The 18011-nt window shown below is 41.1% G+C and overlaps 1 protein-coding gene across 2 annotated transcripts in view; it reads left to right on the top strand.

The window, feature by feature from the left end:
* The first annotated feature begins 2138 nt into the window (after positions 1 to 2138).
* The window catches only part of MAP3K8 (mitogen-activated protein kinase kinase kinase 8), a 24334-nt gene continuing 8461 nt past the window's right edge, over positions 2139 to 18011 (top strand). The window contains exons 1-4 of one of the 2 annotated variants that reach the window (XM_069086385.1): positions 2139 to 2600; positions 8740 to 9098; positions 15180 to 15347; positions 17114 to 17375. In XM_069086385.1, coding sequence (XP_068942486.1) covers positions 8763 to 9098; positions 15180 to 15347; positions 17114 to 17375 — 766 coding nt within the window. In that variant the 5' untranslated portion in view covers positions 2139 to 2600; positions 8740 to 8762. The other variant, XM_069086384.1, reaches the window with a different exon arrangement.

Genomic DNA, 18011 nt, shown 5'->3' with positions numbered 1-18011 from the left:
AAATTAAAATCAGCAAAACCAAGACCAATAACATCTTGTGGTATATGAAATACACCACACTCTTAATACTCGAGTCAGTCCGTCAGCCAGTCAGCCCACAAGCATTTATTTCGTGCCAGGCACTGTGCTAAGCGCTAAGGCTACAAGAAAGTCAAAAATACAGTTGCTGCCCTTAAGGAGCTCACATTCTAATGGGGCCTCAACAAGCAACCGATTCTGAACATACGAGATATTTACAGAATAAATGGGAAGTTGTGTCAGAGGGGTTGGGTGACCAGGAAAGGCCTCCTGCAGAAGGTGCGAACTGAACCGAGACTTGAAGAAAGCCCGGGAAAAGCCTCCACAAAGGAGTGGGATACATTTTTTTCTTTTTGAGCCCCAGTAATTTTCAAGTTACATTCGCAGATCCTTTTACCTAGTCAGCCACAAGTCAAACGTTACCGATGTTGCTAAGATAAGGGATCCTATTCCGTGTTTTGAAGTTGGGGGAGGAAGGCACAGATCAATTAATATTTATGGTAGAACACACCGAAAGTCCAGGCTGCGTTGCCTGCCAGATGCTTGGGGAGGGAATCCCGGTGGAGTGCCCCAAAGCCCTTCACCGAGAGGTCAGAAAGAAAGAACAGCTCGTGGAAATGCAGTCTCTGCTGAACTTTCCACTGCCCCCTTCCCGAAATCCCTCAATTCTCACAACATACTTAGCATTTTCTATTTAAAAAGCAAAATATCGTCAAGAGCTTACAACACTTCTACCAAGTGTCACACGCAATCCTCAAATCACAGATGTTAAGAATTTCGGTCCTAATTAAAGTCTTCCAAGTAATTTCGATTCCAGTTCTCGGTGCAGGCTCCGCTGCGTCTAGTTAGCTTAACAAGGGGGTGAAGCTGGTCACCCCTTCAGCTTCCGGGCTGGCTCCTGGTTCATCTGTCGCCACATGCACAGCGTTGCTGAGAAAATGACCACTAATACAACTTGCTGCATTCCTTAAGTGGGAAGACGGGGCGTGGAAAGCCCAGGTTACTGGCAATTGGCTCAGTAAAGGAGGTCTGGGGGCCAAGACTGGCGGCAGCCGCTGGCCCGGCCCAGGAACGGAGCCGCTGCCAGCGGAAAGGGAGGAGGGAGGAGGGGGGAACAGTGGTGAAACCTTCAGGGGTGAGGGAGTGAGCAGGCCGTTCCCAGCAGTGAGGAACTCAGCTGAGGGTGGAGTTCAAACTGTCTTCCCAGCACTGTTAGGCAGGCTGTTAATAACATCACTCCTCCTGGGCCCTCCCGCAAGGGACTAGTCGGATTCAGATATTAGAATCCCGTTTAGAGAGTGCACCCCTTCCTTTACAAAAGGGGAAACGGAGGCACAAAGACGTTAAGTAACTTGTCCGTAGTCTATCACAAACAGTAGTAGAGCTGAGATGTGAACCTCCGTCTTCTGTCTCCAGATCCAGCAGTTGGGGACAATGTGGTAACCGGAGGAAGACCCATCCCTCACTGACACTTAGAATACTTAGCAGACGTTGAGCAAGCCACTTAATGTACTGTGTGGGCCTCAGTTTTCTCACGCGCAAAATGAGGGAAGAGGGCTTCAACCGTTCTTTCCTTTCTAGATCTAGAATTTAAGTTTCTTGAGGCCTGGTTTGCTTATGCCTGGTATATGGGAAGATCTATCTATCTATTGATCTAGTTAGCAATGTCTATCTTCTGTGCGGCTGAAGATGTAGTGATTGAGGCCTGGGACCGGATTATGTTTTGAGTTCAGGGCCGGTGCATCAAGGAGCCTTTGGTGGGGAGGGAGGATCTTTGAATAATAGAGCTTCCTCCAAACTCATAGGCTGGGCGAGGTGGGAAGAATACACACCCCCTGCACACTTGTACTCTTAAAATCAAAACCCGCAGCAACTACGACCCACCAGGACAGGGTGTCCTCACTCTCTCTCCACTGGAGTTTTTTTTGAAGGGAGGTGGCAGTCCGTGGGCCACTACAGCTGGGAGCTGCGGGGAGCTGCTTCCTGTCTCGCAGCTCCCTTCCAGAATAATTTGGGAATTCCCCAGTAGAGTACTCCTTACCCCTCTACTAGTCTCGCCTCCCTCCTCCCCGGTTTCCCTGGGCCCTAAGTCCCGCCCCTGGCCCCGCCCCCAACTCTTCTCCGGTGCGTTTAGAGCTTTGGCACCTAGAGGGGAGGGGGAATTTCCCACCTCCGGGACGAAGGCTTCCCCTGCCACCGGGGCCACCTCTTTCTGATTACACAGTGAAAGGGGAAATGGAAAACACCAAAGAGGAGGGGGCGGTGTCGACTGGTCTTCTCCGCAGCGCCACCAGTCGCCGGGCTCAGTCGCAGTGAGTCAAGGAGCTGGCTGCGTCTCTGCGCTTAGCGGCCGCCAGTTCTCTTTGGCTGGGGCGGTGACCCAGGGCCCGCACCCTGGGGCTCCCCGCGGCGCTAGGCTCTTGCTCTACCCACTCCTCGCTCTCGTCGAATCTTTCCGGCGAGACGGCCGCTCGGCGTGCGCTCCACCCTGGCTGGGGCCCCACTCTGCTTGCGCGTGAGTGGCGGAGCGCTACCCCTGGAGAGGTCCAGCCGCCCGCCCGCCGGGCTGCACGGGACTCCAGGTAGGAGAGCAGCGCGAAGCGGCGGCTTCACAGGGGGCGCTGGGGGACCCGGGTGCAGTGGGGAGAGGACTTTTTTTTTTTTTTGGCAGCGCCCCTCTTCTCAGTCCCTGGCTGCCGGGAAGAGAAGGGGAACTCCCGGGGTGGGGGCTAGCTGGATTTGCGAACCGGCGGCTGCTGCCGAGTTTCCTTCCTCTTGGACCGGGTCGAGATGCTGCGATCCCGCTGGAAAGCACCTTGCGAAACTCTTAACTGGTGGCAGTCTTTCGACCCCGCCCCCTTCCTTCTCTCTCCGGGATCCCTGCTGTCCTCAAGACTTGCTCCAGGTTGGTAGTGCAGGTCTGGGCTGTGCCCGGGAGAAGTGGGATTGACGCCCCACCTCCCTCCCACGGCCGCTGGGGAGCTCGCGGAGTTCGGTCCCAGGTGAGTGCGACCCAGAGCAGAACCTGCGGTATCCGGCCGCGACTGCTCTCTGCGCCCCATTAAAATATCAGGAGATGTAACTATATACTAACAGATCAACCCAACGCATCGTATTGACCTAATGCTAAGAATTATTTTTTAAATAAAGTAACAAGAACTAGGGAGACAAGGCTGCGGGCGGGGAACGGCAGGTTAGATGGGGAGAGAGGAGGGAGTTTGGGGCTTTGGGGAGTCCGACTCATTTGCTCCGAGTATTTTCTAAAAGGGCTTTTGCGTCATTATCAAGATTAGACTTTTGGGTTAGGAAAGCTGTATCAACGGGGAGGGGAAGGGGGGGGACTTCATTGAAGGTGCTTGCATTCTGAGGGCTGCTGCCCTCATTCTCCTGACACCCTGACACCCAGCGTCCAGTTCTCGCGGGCTCACACTGACAGGTTCAACCTGAAAGTGTTGAAGGCTATGCATCAAGTTGTTGGTTGGGATTTTTCAAAAGGGAGTGAAGAAGCGAGAGGGTAGAGGCCAATCGAGTCTGTGTCAAGTGATGTAAACTCTTGCTAATTTCCATCTTGGAGGGTGGGTGGTTTGAACCAAAATAAGGGGCTGTTCCTTGAAACTAAAAATACATCAGTTTTACATACCATTACTTTGAGTAATCTATATAGGAGGCCAAATAGATTATCTCATCCGAAGGTTTTCCATTAGGCTTACTGTTTGATGACCTTCAAACCAGTTTTTCTCTCCAGTGTAGATCTTTTGACTTTTTGTGATTAACTAATGCAGCCCAATTAAAACACATCATCCTTAGTCTTTATTCTGTAAGGTCTCTATTAAGAGATTAGAAATGCTATTGAGACTGCTGGCTACCAGAGAGAAAGGGTACACCTTTATTTGCATATTAAAGAGAGAAATCTTTGCACCTGGAGTAATTGACTAAGTAAAGCTTTTTATTTTTTCCCCCTCCTTTCTTCCCGGAAACTCCGTTTACTACAAACTAGTGAGGGTCGTTTACACTGATTGCAAGGGAGTAGCCATCTCCAGGTTTCTTGCAACCTCTGTCACATCTTGCAGATGTTTAGTACCTTACATTCGTAGGGGGCTGCAGTTTTAAAAGCCAAACAGCTGGGACTTTGAGGTAAATAGATTAATGTTATTTTTTTCTTTTTCTTTTCTTTTTTAACTTCTAAGAATGCACCAAGGCTAATAAGGCGTGAAAGTACTGGGTTTGAAGTCAGGAGACTAGTGTTCATAAGAGTACACACTTACTAGGAGAGACTTTGTGAACCTCTGGTTCTTCAAATGTAAAACACTGTTCATAATACTTATATTACTTACTACCCTACCTTATGAGCTTACTATGAGGAAAGTAATCCTTAAGGCACCAGAGAAGTGAGTTGTAAATAAAGACATTAACTTTAGGTGACAGCTGGCCAGTTGCAGGGTAGGGACTAAAGCCAGGATGCCGGTTTTGATGTCAGTTTCACTGAAATTAACCTAGAACGTTGTATTGGTTACCTCTGCTAGAGCTTTCACATGGTGTCGTGAGGCAAATGACTGTACTCCTCTCTTCCAGGTGCAAAGTTTTGTAAGGATATATATTTGTTGTCATTAAGTTGCTTGTGGTCCGTAGGGGGGAGGCATTGCATTTGGCTTCCATACCCTACAGAGCGTTGATTGCTATGCTAGAACACTTTGCAATTAATGCATTCTTTCTGTAACCATCTGCTCTCATTCTGTCCAAGCTGTCTTAGCTTTCTGAATGGTCTGTAATGCAGAATTTTAATGGTACCTGCACTACCATATGTTCTTGAGACTAGCTCAGAAGGTATTTGCATATTGTCTTTTCAACTAAAAAATCAACTCAGAAAACTTCACCTTCGTCTCTAGAAGTATTAAGAAAATAAATGGGTCCTCAGGGCCATACTGCTGGTATGTCAGTGAGAGGCATTTGGCCAGCAGAGCCAACGCAGCAAGGACTCGGCTTTGGTTTCATTGAACAGTTAGTTGCAGTTTCTTCTTATACAATCCAGGCTGGAAAAAACAGAAGTTGTAACAAAAGTAACTCTACTTAGCATGCTGTTGGCTGGGGAAGACTTCTTGACTTACAAATCAAATATGTTTCTTAAAAAAAAAGTCCATGGGTTCACATGACTCCAGAGAGGAAGCAGGGGAAAATTCCACAGAGTTTACAGTTTGCTCAGCTGATGCCAATGTGAAAGGCATGCTTTTAAAATTCCTGCAGATTGTCTCAAGAGTTTACACCAGAATAACTTAAGAGGCCAGCCTGATCAAAAGATTTAATGTTTGACCTGAAAATTATTTAGCATTTCTGAGACCTACAATCTGAAATTAAGATTTTGGGGAGATATTTTTTTTTCTAAACTGCATCTGTGACTTCATCTGTGTAGGGAACTCCCTCATCCAGTGGAGATTGACCCCTACTTTGCAACCTACAATCCAGAAGATGAATTAAAATAATGTGAGCATGAGATAATTGATTAGCTCTTCCCAAATGCCAACAGTTTCTATAGCAAGATAGTCTTTTTTCATAATCTTCCTTCTTTACTCAAAGGCCATAAGGACATATTAGCTATGCTATACTATAGTAGTAGGTTGTCTTCATATGCCCCCTAAAGTACTTCATACTTTTTTTTAAATCTGATTTTTATGGTGGCTGGGGGCTGGTGGCCCCATCATCATTTTCAGAAGCACCTGAGAAGAAATATATCCATTACCTAAAGCATCTGTATGATTCAAGTTATCCAGTCACAGCCTATCACTGTGGACCATATTCCCAGAGTTATGATCTGAAGTATCAGTTTGCCAGAGGAGAAGGTCATGATCTTTTATCACCCTAGCTGAAGACTGTTGGGCAGTTGGTTACAAGATCCTTATATATTTGTACTTGTATGCAGGGTGGGGGAGGTGTTATCCTTTCAGGAATTCATGGTTTGACCTAAAGGTCATTGCCCATCTTCCAGGTCCTGTTGCCTAGTTATTGCCTCTTGGTTATTCCAGCAAGAGAAAATATAGGAGAGGGATAGGAACTTTAATTTCATTGGTGTAGGATGATGGTTCTCAAATGTTTTGATCTCATGACCCTTTTACACTCAAACTGAAGGCATCCTCCCCCATCACACTTCTGTTTATGTGAGTTGTTTATTGATATTTACCATAATAAAATGTCTATTATTATGAAGATAGTTCTGACTCCTAGAAAGAATTTGGGGGCACAAGGGGTCCCCAGACCACAACACTCCTAACTCAGCCAGAAGTCATTGGGAAATATTTAACAAAATAAATAAAAATAGAATAAAATGTAGGTAATACTGTTTTAAAACTAAGTTAATATATGGTCCAAAATGTGTAGATTAGTGTCTCCAATTTCCATTTGAGTTGAACACTTCTGAGGTTGTCATTTGCATAGTCAAAAAGCCAGTATATGCTTGAGGTTAGACTTGAACCCAGATCTTTTGAACCCAGCTTTTCTATCCACTAGGTCATGTTGCCTCTCCAAAGAAAATATCCCTTCTATTCCTTTTTGAATTGAAATGTTCCCAAGTACTGAGTACTTAAATTCCTTCCCTTCCCTTTTATCTCCTTTTCTTTTGAAAAATTTCAGATGCTGCACCTGATGTATATGGTAGTATAATTCTCTAGAGAGAAATGGTGCAATAAATAGAGCACAGGCCCCGGAATCAGGAGGACCTGAGTTCAAATCCAACTTCAGACAATAGCTTTGTGACCCTGGGCAAGTCACTTAACCCTGATTGCCTCAAAAAAAAATAATACTGTAATTAAGTGTTAGTTAATTTTAAGAACTAACAGATATTTCACTTTTGAATTACTAATGCTGTATTCCTTTACTGCTCTTACTTCTGCTGCTTGCAGCAACCTTCTAAGCACTATCCCCTTGCTTAGTAGCATCCAAATATAGTGGAAATATATGTTTTTGGTGAAGAGAGGTAAAAAAAAAAAAACTAATTCACTGGTTAAGTGGCATGTCTCCAGACTTGCCAAACTATAATCTTAAACTGTAATCCTTTTTCCAATTAGCTCTTTTAATCTATCTATTCATTTAGTTCCAGAACTATTCCCAGAAATAGAACTTTCATCTGATGAGCTCCCAAAGAATGTAACCCAAATTATTTGCATACAGACTGGCTCCAGAGGGTGAATTTCATTTGCCAAGTTAACTAATTGAAAGCTGTTTTATGATGTGCAGATTTTGTATGTAGAGATTCTTGTGGGGAGAATGGTAGTGGTGGTGGTGGTGTTTTTTCAGGTATGAGAGCCAAGGAAAGGTGTTTGGCTCAAACACTAGAATCATGTTGGGCAGGTGGCCATAGAACCTTGGATCTTTGGACCTCCTTGATTTGGTTTTAGGTTAACTGCAAGGTTTTGATTTCAGAGCTATGTCTTCTGATTTTTCCTTTCCACTGAGCTTTCCGTGGTTCTACTAGGTTTTGTTTCAGGTTCTACCAGTTAGGCTTTGCATATTCCATGCCAATGGAGAGATGTTCCCCTTTCCATTGTGTGAGTAGTTGAGAAGGAAATAAATTCCCAGAAGCCTGCAAGGAGGAAAAGTATATTTTATTGTTTTTGTACTTCCATATTTTCTGCTTAATATAATTATACAGATTATACATTTATATTGATATGTGTGCCCATGCATTGTATATACAAGTACTTGCCCGTGTCTGTAGGTGATTTTCTTTCTGATCTCTGCTTTTGCTTGATCTAGTGCTTTTATCATTCATGCAGTAGTCTTTTTTTTAAGTTTCTACAGGTTTGTCAAATTGAATTTTTGAAATTTTTTAATGGTTATTGAATTTAATGAATTTGTGTCACTTGTATTATTTAGATTTAAGGAATTGATGTCCAGAAATAAACTAAAACTGATTAAGTTGCAAAGGGTTATTTATTATGCATCTGTGGTATGGATCCTGAGCTTAAACCACAGTGAACCCTGTTCTGAGAAACATCTAGTAAGTGTCTAAAGCCAGATTTGAACTCTTGAAGATTGAATGAGTCTTTCTGATTCCAGGCCCAGAGCTCTGTGCTCTATGGCGCCACCTAGCTGCCCTAAATATTGGTGTAGGCCTCAAGGGCAAGAAACCTGAGGTCTCAAGGCCATATGTGGTCCTTTGATGAATTCAAACTCCACAGAACAAATCCCCTTAATAAAAGGACTTAGTCTACTCTGTATGCTGTCTTTATTTCACATGATCTGTGCCTTAGAAGCTGATCCTCTTGAATTTGACCTGGCTTTCCAATTTTCTTTCTTATAATTTCTCAAGGGGATAAATATATAATACCGTAATGCAAAATGATATTTATCTCGAGCTTAGAGAACAACCAGGCTGACACTTTACAAATCATATTAGCAAAAATTTGATACTTAAAAATAAATAACAATTTACCCCTCTGGCTGAAGACTTACTTAAAAATAAATAATAACTTTCCCCTGTGACCGAAGACTTACATTATTTTTCTTCCTGCTGGGCAGAGTTAATGGTAACATTTATATCATACAATAAATTATTTGACTTACACATAAAGATGTAAATATTGGGGAAGGGCAGATCAGATTTGGTTCTGAAAGCTAGGCTGCATCTGTGGGAGTATTAAGACAATAAGTTGGTCCTTAGGGCCTTTTTCTTTATTTCAGTACTGGTTTATACTTCTTACTATAACCAATAATTGTCCTTTGACTTTGCAGTTGATTTAGAAAACACAACAGTAATGGAGTATATGAGCACGGGAAGTGATGATAAAGAAGAAATTGACTTGTTAATTGAAAACCTGAACATGTCTGAAGTCATAGACATGATGGAAAATCTCTACCCAAGTGGGGAACCAGCAGTTTATGAACACAGCCTTGTCAAGATGGGCCAGGACACCAATCAAAACAAAGATCGTGCAGAATCACTTTTACTTAGTGGCCAGGAAGTTTCTTTGCCATCATCTGTCAAATATGGAACTGTGGAGGACTTGCTTGCTTTTGCAAATCACGTTTCCAATACCACAAAGCATCATTGTGGACGCCGGCCACAGGAATCTGGAATTCTACTAAACACGGTAAGCAATTGACCCGACAAGTTTTTGCTCTTTATGATTTTTCCATTTGTATTATTGCTAATTATTGCCACTCAGTGGAGAGAAGGTCTAGAGTAGACCAGTGTAGCTTAAGAGTAGTTTGACTGTGGCCAGCTTTCACACCACCTATAAAAGTGGTAACTCAATACAAAATGTTTCAAGATTTCACTTTTGATTTTTACTGAATGGGACCAAAAAGCAATAATTGCAACTCCCATTTCTATAGGGTATCTCCAAAGTCTCCATACAAAACTCTTTCCCAGCAATAACCTTCTAACAAGGGTAGTATGGGTATTATTATCTTTAGTTTACAAAGAGGAAACTGAAGCTCAGAAATCACATGACTTGCCTGTGATCTTATAGCCAATAAGTGCTGAAGCTGGTATTCCTTCTCAGATCTTTCCTCCTCTGAGTCAGGATGCCTTTTACTCCCTACACCAAATTACCTGTCTTTAAATATTAAAAGTTTTTCTTAAAAAATGAAATTTATAAAAATATTTTAAAATTTCTGTTGGTGGCCAATCTGAGTATTCTGAATGAGGGGCCTCCTAAGAAAAGCTCCTTCTCTCTTTTCATGTAGTTTAGGCAAAAGAATAATAAGAATTCTTCTGAAAGAAATACTCTTATTCCAAAATAGAAATAACAACTGTCCCTAACTTTTATTTGTGAAAACCAAGCTTATTCTTCATCTCAGTCCCTTGTGGGGAGGGGAGGGTTGAGTGAGCCTCTTCAAGGCATTGGAATTTTACAGTAACTAGAATCAGTCTTTGCAGCTATCCAAACTAGTAGCTACAGTACAAGCTCATCCTTTTTAATTGGCAGAGCGTGAGTGAGTGATGGATGTTGTGTTTGCCAGTCATCCCTAGAATGCAAATAATCTAAAACATTAGGGCAACAGATTGTTATCCCAACAGAAGATCATGTGGTGTGCTCAGGTGTGCCTGGGTTGTATAGGTGGCCTTAGTGTTGGCAAGGTGGGGTTAGGCATCATCAGAATCTAACCTAATTTAGAAACAACTGCCCACACAGGACTGAGAGGAGTAAGCCACAGCTTATAAATAACACTTATTGAAAGTGAAGACTTTTATATCCCTTGAACCCAAAGTAGGTAACTTTGAGGAGACCTGTGCCTAAAATCTGGACTTGATTTTTTTTCATGTTTATTTTGAATGACTACTGTCCTATATTCACTTAGATAAAAACAGTATTCTCACTTGAGTCAGCTGGGTGGTTGAATGGTTTGTCTTTGCTGGAAGCTGGCCATGTTCAGCTGTAATCTGATATTATTCAAGATAAATCTCTACAGTGGGTATTTGCTTTGCTTGAAAAAAAGTAATGGCGATTGTGAACTCTACTGAATAGTACACTGAGTGGAGTTCCTTCCTCCTGGGTGCCTTCACCTTTTTGGGGATGTTAATTTCCTCAGGAATATATCTTGAACTGTGTCACAATCAATCATTAACATTTATTAAAGCACCTACCGTGTGCCATTCACTGTGTTAAATGCTGGGGATTCAGTTATGAAAAAAAAAAAACCAGTCCCTGCCCATAGAAGTTTACAGTCCAGTGGGGGAACACCCCACATAGAAGGAAGCTAGGAAGTGGGGGGAAGGGATAGACATTAGTCAGAAGTGTCAAAGTAGTACAACCAGGTGAGAGGTGAGGATTAAGTGGAAGCTTGTTATTAAAAGTCTAGCTACTCATCCTGAAGGCCAGAATGATCTATATATCTGCAGGGAGACATACATACTATAATTATATGTATACATCTTTAATTTTGCATTTAGTAAAATTGATGCACAAAAGGGAGATGCCTTCCACAGGCTGGCTTCAGTCTCCATTTCCATTGTTGGCTGCTACTAGTTTTCTACCACTAATTCATGTTTTTAACTATGATGGATTATATATAAGTACTACCCTGTACTTTTCTTATCTGATTGGCCCTTTCCAAGTGCTACTCTACTCTCCTTGCCCTTAAAACGGACTTATACCGCTCTTATGATATCCATATTATATCATGTATTATGTTATATAATATCCATATTATATCTGTGGTCTTGTATCTTCTCCCTCCTGGACTGTAAGCTTCCTGAGGAGAAAGAATAACACTGTCTTGTTCATGTTTGGCTTCTTCTTCCCCTTTCCTAAGTCCCTTGTGCAAATGTCTGGTGTAGAAGAGGTATCCTGTAAGTTAATGGCAGGTTCAAATGGCAAAATTTAGTCCTCCAAAAGAAGGGACAGAAGTCACTACAGAATCAGCTCTCATTTTGAACAATATGTAGAGGGTTTAAAAACCTCGAGTAACTCCAGTGTTTTCAGCAGTGCTTTTGGAGAAGGCTATAGATCAGGACTCTAGAAGGTGTAGAAGTACAGACTTCTAAAAATGTGTTTTCCAAGCCTGAAAAGATCATAATTGCAAATAGGAGGTTATAGTAGCAGAAGAGTAGGTAGTATTGTTCTAAACATGCCATTGTTGTCTCCACTAAAATAATTATTAGGAGCAGAATGGCCTGATACACAATAGGACTTTGTGATAAATTGATTCGAATAGATTAATCTAGCATGATTTCATGCAAAGACAGGGGTGGTTGTGGTGGTAGCAGTAGTCATGGTGGTGTTGGTATAATACCAAGAATGATAGCTGACACTTGTTCAGGGCGTGTAGGGTCACAGATTGCTTCAGAATATCTCCTTTAATCTATAGATGGAGGGCAAGTATGATCTCTGGAACATATGTTTATGTTAATAAGGTTTTTGATTCTTACTCTTTACAAGCTCCAGCATAGCAAACTCTAGTGATACCATTTAAAACAGGGGACTGGATACTGCTGCCCATGGACCCTTTGGCCCAAGGCATGTGTTTTCCGATTAATAAGTCTTTGTGAAGAGAAAACGAGATTTATATTATAGTTATTTATATTAGGGAGGTAGCATGACATCGTGAACACCATGGCCTTAAGTCAGATCTCTCCTCTGACACTTACTAGCCTTGTGTTGTTGTTGCTGCTGAATTGTTTCAGTCCCGTCTGACTCTTCACGACCCCATTTGGGGTTTTCTTGGCAAAGATGCTGGAGTGGTTTGCTATTTCCTTTTCTAGCTCATTTTACAGATGAGAAAACTTAGGCAAACAGGGTTAAGTGACTTGCCCAGGGTCACACAGCTATTAAGTGTACAAAACTAGATTTGAACTCATAAAGAGGTGTCTTCCTGGTTCCAAGCCCAGTGCATCACCTAGCTGCCCAGATACTAGTCCTCTGACCATAGGCAAATTACTTATCCTCTCCAAACCTGTTTTCTCTTCTGTAAAAAAGGGCATAATATTTGTGGTACCTATCTCATGGGGCTGTCAAGAGAATAAGGAGAAATCAATTCTGTACACTTAAAGATGCTCTATAAATGGCAGATGTTACTATGATGTCATAACACAAACTGAGTGACTGAATTGGACACCCCTGACCTAGACGAGATAAACAACCTAGGTTTTTTACTCAGTTTTTTATCAAAGTTTTTGGTGGAGATGATATCCAAAGTCATCTTCAAAGGTTAATTCTGAGTCTAGAATTTAGTATGTATATCAGAGATCTGGATAAATAAGAAAATACTTAATATGCATTCATTTGAAGTGATATGTTTTTCACCACCTTACAAGTGCCCTTGGTAAATTGGAGAAGTGGTCAGAAGCAAATAGCCTGAACTTTCATAATGGTCATGTGTGGGAAAAGGCAAGGAGATAAAAAAGAAATTAAATTCAAATTGGGAGAACTGACCATATACAAATATGGCAAGGGAAGATAGGGGTTTCACAGGAAAACTCACCAGCTAGGATGAGCATATATATATATATATATATATATATATATATATATATATATATATATATATATATATAAAATATATGCACTATATTAAGAACAGTCCAACCATAATCATTGCATAAAGTTGAGGTCAACTGTTGGCTTCAAGTGTAAAGAAGCCTGAGAACTAGCCACCAGAAATGAAAGGAATTTGGATTACTCATCTGGGAGAGGAGAAGGCTGATGTTTGCTTGATGCCTTATGAAGTTAGACCATTAGTAAATATATTTTGATGTTGATACTTTAATGATGAAATTCAAGTAAGTAAAGGACTCTTATTTAGAGGGTAGTAGCTACTTGTTCTCTATCTCCCCGGATGGAATGAGGAGAGATAAAAGCAGTGTTTTCCTGATAGAGAAGATTGTTAAAAATAAAATTAATTTACTAATGGAGCTTATAGAACTTCTATTATTATTATTAAATTTTTTTAATTTTTTTGGAGGGGGATGGCAAGGCAATTGAGGTTAAGTGACTTGCCCAAGGTCACACAGTTAGTATGTGTTAAGTGTCTGAGTTGATGTTTTATTTACTGCACCACCTAGCTGCCCCAATTAATTTTTTAAAAACAGGAAAACTACAACCTCCAATAGAGGTGGCAAGAATTCTTCTGTCTGGGGCAGCTGGGTGGCACAGTGAATAGAGCACCGGCCCTGGAGTCAGGAGAACCTGAGTTCAAATTCGGACTCAGACACTTAGCACTCACTAGCTGTGACCTTTGGCAAGTCACTTAACCCCAATTGCCCTGTCTTCCCTCCTCCAAAAAGCAAAAAAAAAAAAAAGATTTCTTCTGTTTGAAGTCATAAGATGAAATAAATTAATCACTTACTGTATTCCTAGTATGGTATTTAATGGTTTCTTTTTTTTTTCTTTTGGAGGGGGAAGGCAGGGCAATTGGGGTTAAGTGACTTACCCAAGGTCTCAAGGCTAGTAAATGTTAAGTGTCTGAGGCTGGATTTGAACTCAGGTCCTCCTGACTCCAGGGTCAGAGCTTTATTCACTGTGCCACTTAGCCACCCCTATTTAATGGTTTCTTAAAACTCCTGCCAGCTCCAAGATACTATTTCATAACATGGAAGAATCTGGTCTTGCCAGGAGGCCAAGGTTGTCTCTTAATGCTTTTTAACCCCAATAGCCTATTCCAAAGGTTTGCACACATTAGATGCTCAATAGATGTTGATTTCTATAGTGCTAGACTGATTCGCTGCCCCAGTAAGTGCATCATTTGGAGAATTTCAGCTAAAGTTAATTATTTGGTCTCAACTGTTTTTAATATCGTGCCCTTACAGAAGGCCAAAGTCATGAGAATGTCAGACACAGTGAAATATGATTTGAATTCTCATTCTCTCTCCCTTATTCATTAGCTTTTTAGTACTATTAGTCACATGCCCTTTTCCTCCTTCCCCATCTACCGTCTTTCCTATACTGGAGCTAGATAATCCAAATGTCATTTTGAAAGATAATGATTTCCTATTTAATAATATTTTGATTCAAATTCATTATATTTGGGAAAAATTGTGGCAGGGTTGACTTTTGGGAAGAGGGGGCATGTATTTAGGCCAGTTAACTGAAGGCACCATGCACAGCCTATTGTGGTGTGATTTTTAACTCTCAAATTTGGTTCCCAGTGTTAGTGAAGAAATGACTGTCTTCTTTCATGTCCCAGAGGGCTGGACACAGCCTGTGCAGAAACCGCCCTTTGGGAATATTTTTGTGTGATTACTGCTCTATAACAATGTTTATGCAGTGCCTTTCTTAAAATGGTTCTGTCTCACCTTGACCTACTGCTTTTAGAATACTCCGTGACCATTAGTTAATCTCCGAGGTGTGCGTCATGTGTGAGTAATCGCTATGTAGACTAACAGGTTATCATATTCTAGTTAGAACCAAATCATCCTGCAGATCTGTTTATGCAGTCATGGTTTTCAGTCGATCAGCGTGGCAGTTGTGTTCATGGTGAAAATAATTTTACAGGTTACAATTTAAAGAGCTTACTCATTGCTACACGGAAATTTGAGCAGGTTTCACCAGATATGAGTTTCACATGCTTCCTTTGCCTTGTCAATGGTTCTAAATATAGCTTTCTGTGTACAGTGTGTCGTGGTGATCACATATGGTCAGTGGCATCTCTTCAGAAATACAGTACTTTGTAACATGTATCCAAAAGAATCTTTTTAATTGAGACTCTGCCTTTCTAAAATCACTTAACAGGTCATCACCCCCCAAAATGGAAGATACCAGATCGATGCTGATGTTTTTCTTTTTCCGTGGAAGCTGACTTACAGGAATATTGGCTCTGATTTCATTCCCCGGGGAGCTTTTGGAAAAGTATACTTAGCACAAGATAGGAGGACAAAAAAAAGGATGGCATGTAAACTGGTATGTATTTATAGCAAAAAAAAAATACTCCTTCCCATTCACATTTTTCTCCCTTTGCATGTTTCAAATATTTTCACTGGGTTATAGTTCCTTTGGCTGGATCCCATCTACGAGATGACCCATTTAAAAACATCTGTATTCACTGATTTGCTTGCCACCTAAATTCTTACAGACTCTGAGTCTATGTGCGTCCAACTGAGACAAAAAGAAAGGGCCTGCTGCAACTAAGGACTGGGCTATCACTCGTGTACCCACAGCTTCATGCTGCTATTACTCCCACATTTGGGGCAAGGCACTGGGCAATTACAAGTTATGGCTGACTCCATGACTGAGCCCACAGACTCCTTCTTCCTCTTTCTGAGATGAGAAGTGGGAGAGAACTGGGCAAGGAAATAATCAGAGACTGGGAGAATAAGCTTTCTGAGTTGTTTGTTTTCTTCATTGTGTAGGACCTCTCAAATCTTAGACCCATATAAGGAATAGATAGCTTAAAAAGGAATCATGTATATGAGAAAGCTTAATAGTGGGACTGTTGCCTATATTATTATCTATGCTTTTAATTTATCTAATGCTTTTAATATATGTTATAGATTAAATTTTATATCATACATACATATATATACACACACTCTTTTATAAATACAGACATATAATTTGTAAATGTATCTTAAGTTCCCAATTTGCGCTAAGATATGAAATCAATGTGGTTGGCCTTGTTGGTTTCTCTGTGTGTTGAAAAGCAGTCCCCATAAAACAGCAGGGATTGGAGTTTATTGGCTGCCCCACTGTATAGGACACATCTTCACATCATTATGAAAAACCTGAAAGACTGTCTAATTCTGCTAGCATTTGAGAGCCCAACACTTAACTTTCATTGAAGAAAGTATAGACTTTTAGTTTTGTGGATTTGTTTTCTTTGTGGATGCATGTTTTAAGTGGTTTGAGGGAATGACCTCAAAGATGACAATCCCTTTTAATTAAGTACATAGGAAGCAATTGATTTGTTATACTTGTTATATAACCCTTGTTATACTAAAAACAAAACCCTAGATTTGCTGCCCTTTTCCAAATCTAATAGTGATATTTCTTGTTCTGATCCCACTAATCAAAATATACTTTTGTGGCACACAGAAGAAAAAACCCTCCTTTGTTGGAATACCCATGTATTTAATCATGAAAGATTAGAGTCTAGGTAAAAATTACACACAGCTCATATATATGTATGTGTGTATATATATATATTCAAAGGCAGGATTACATATATACACATGTGTGTATATATTTATATACACGTGTGTATGCATGTGTGTGATATGCATGTATGTATGTATGTAATACTGACCTACAGGGTAGGTCAATGTTACCTGAACCAAACACTTTCCCTCAGACTTTATGTGATTCCACACAGGGTCAGACCATCCTAGAGGGCAGTCAGCATGTCTGATGAGCTGTGGGGGTGACCACTCATTCACTTTTTCAGGGGGTGGAAGGGATAAACAGTAGTGACCCATCACTCGTGGGAAGTCTGACTTAGCTGCACAGCATTATGTGGATTTTCCAGTCTGGCTCTGTGGAGGCTAGCCTATGGCTTAGTCATTATCATCATAATTATAGTAATAATTATTTGTCCTGTTGCACTGGCCATCTAAATATATCTTTTTGGCTACCTAGTTTATCTGGATTGATTCTCTGTAAGATCCCCTTGTAAGAAATGAAGCAATTAGCATTATACTGTCTTTAATCTGCCTCCTGTTTTTGTCATTTAGATCCCAGTAGATCAATTCAAGCCATCGGATGTTGAAATTCAGGCCTGCTTCCATCATGAAAATATTGCAGAATTGTATGGTGCTGTTTTATGGGGTGAAACTATCCATCTCTTTATGGAAGCGGGTGAGGGGGGATCTGTTATGGAGAAGTTGGAGAGCTGTGGACCTATGAGAGAATTTGAAATTATTTGGGTCACGAAGCATGTCCTGAAGGGACTTGATTTTCTTCATTCAAAGAAAGTAATACACCATGATATTAAACGTAAGTTGTGTCTCATAGTCTTTTTTTGGGCGGGGGAGGGTTGGGGGAGGCCTAGGCTGTGGTTTCTTTTGACCAACAAAATCCTGATTGGAAGCACTTCTGCAATTTATAATCTTTGAACATTGCTTGGGAGTACTGAGAGGTTAAATAATTGCCTAGGGTCACACAGCTAACATGTGTCCAGAGGCCAGACTTGACCCTCATCTTCCTCATTCCTAGTCTGTCTTTGCCTATTGTTGCCTCATTTAATATCCTTACCATCTCATCTGTTAGAATATTTGGTGGGTTGGTCCCACAATACCCTGACAGGTGACAAATGGTTTTTCCCCCCTAAATTTCCAAGTCCCTTAGAAGCAAGGGTAGCATCTTCTCTGAGAGTAGGCAGCAATAATAAACATGTTGCTATTGATTGTTTTTCCCCTTTCCTCCATGAAGCTCTTATATATTGAAAAAATGCCGCTTAGAAATTTGACAAGACTTAAAGAAAATCACCCTATCTCAGCCTAATAAGTGCCACTATTCTTCTACTCTTTAAATCATTAAATGTCCTTAAAAGGCATGCTTCCCCATCTCTGAAACACATTTTTTTAAAAATACTGCTATCTTTTGTTTTCATGTGGCTTTTCCCCCTGTTTT

This window comes from Petaurus breviceps, unplaced genomic scaffold (genome assembly GCF_028583685.1).
Source record: "Petaurus breviceps papuanus isolate PSGF00001 unplaced genomic scaffold, PetGlider_PUasm1.0 178, whole genome shotgun sequence".
NCBI classification, from domain to species: Eukaryota; Metazoa; Chordata; class Mammalia; order Diprotodontia; family Petauridae; genus Petaurus; species Petaurus breviceps.
This window is presented reverse-complemented; position numbering and strand designations above follow the sequence as displayed.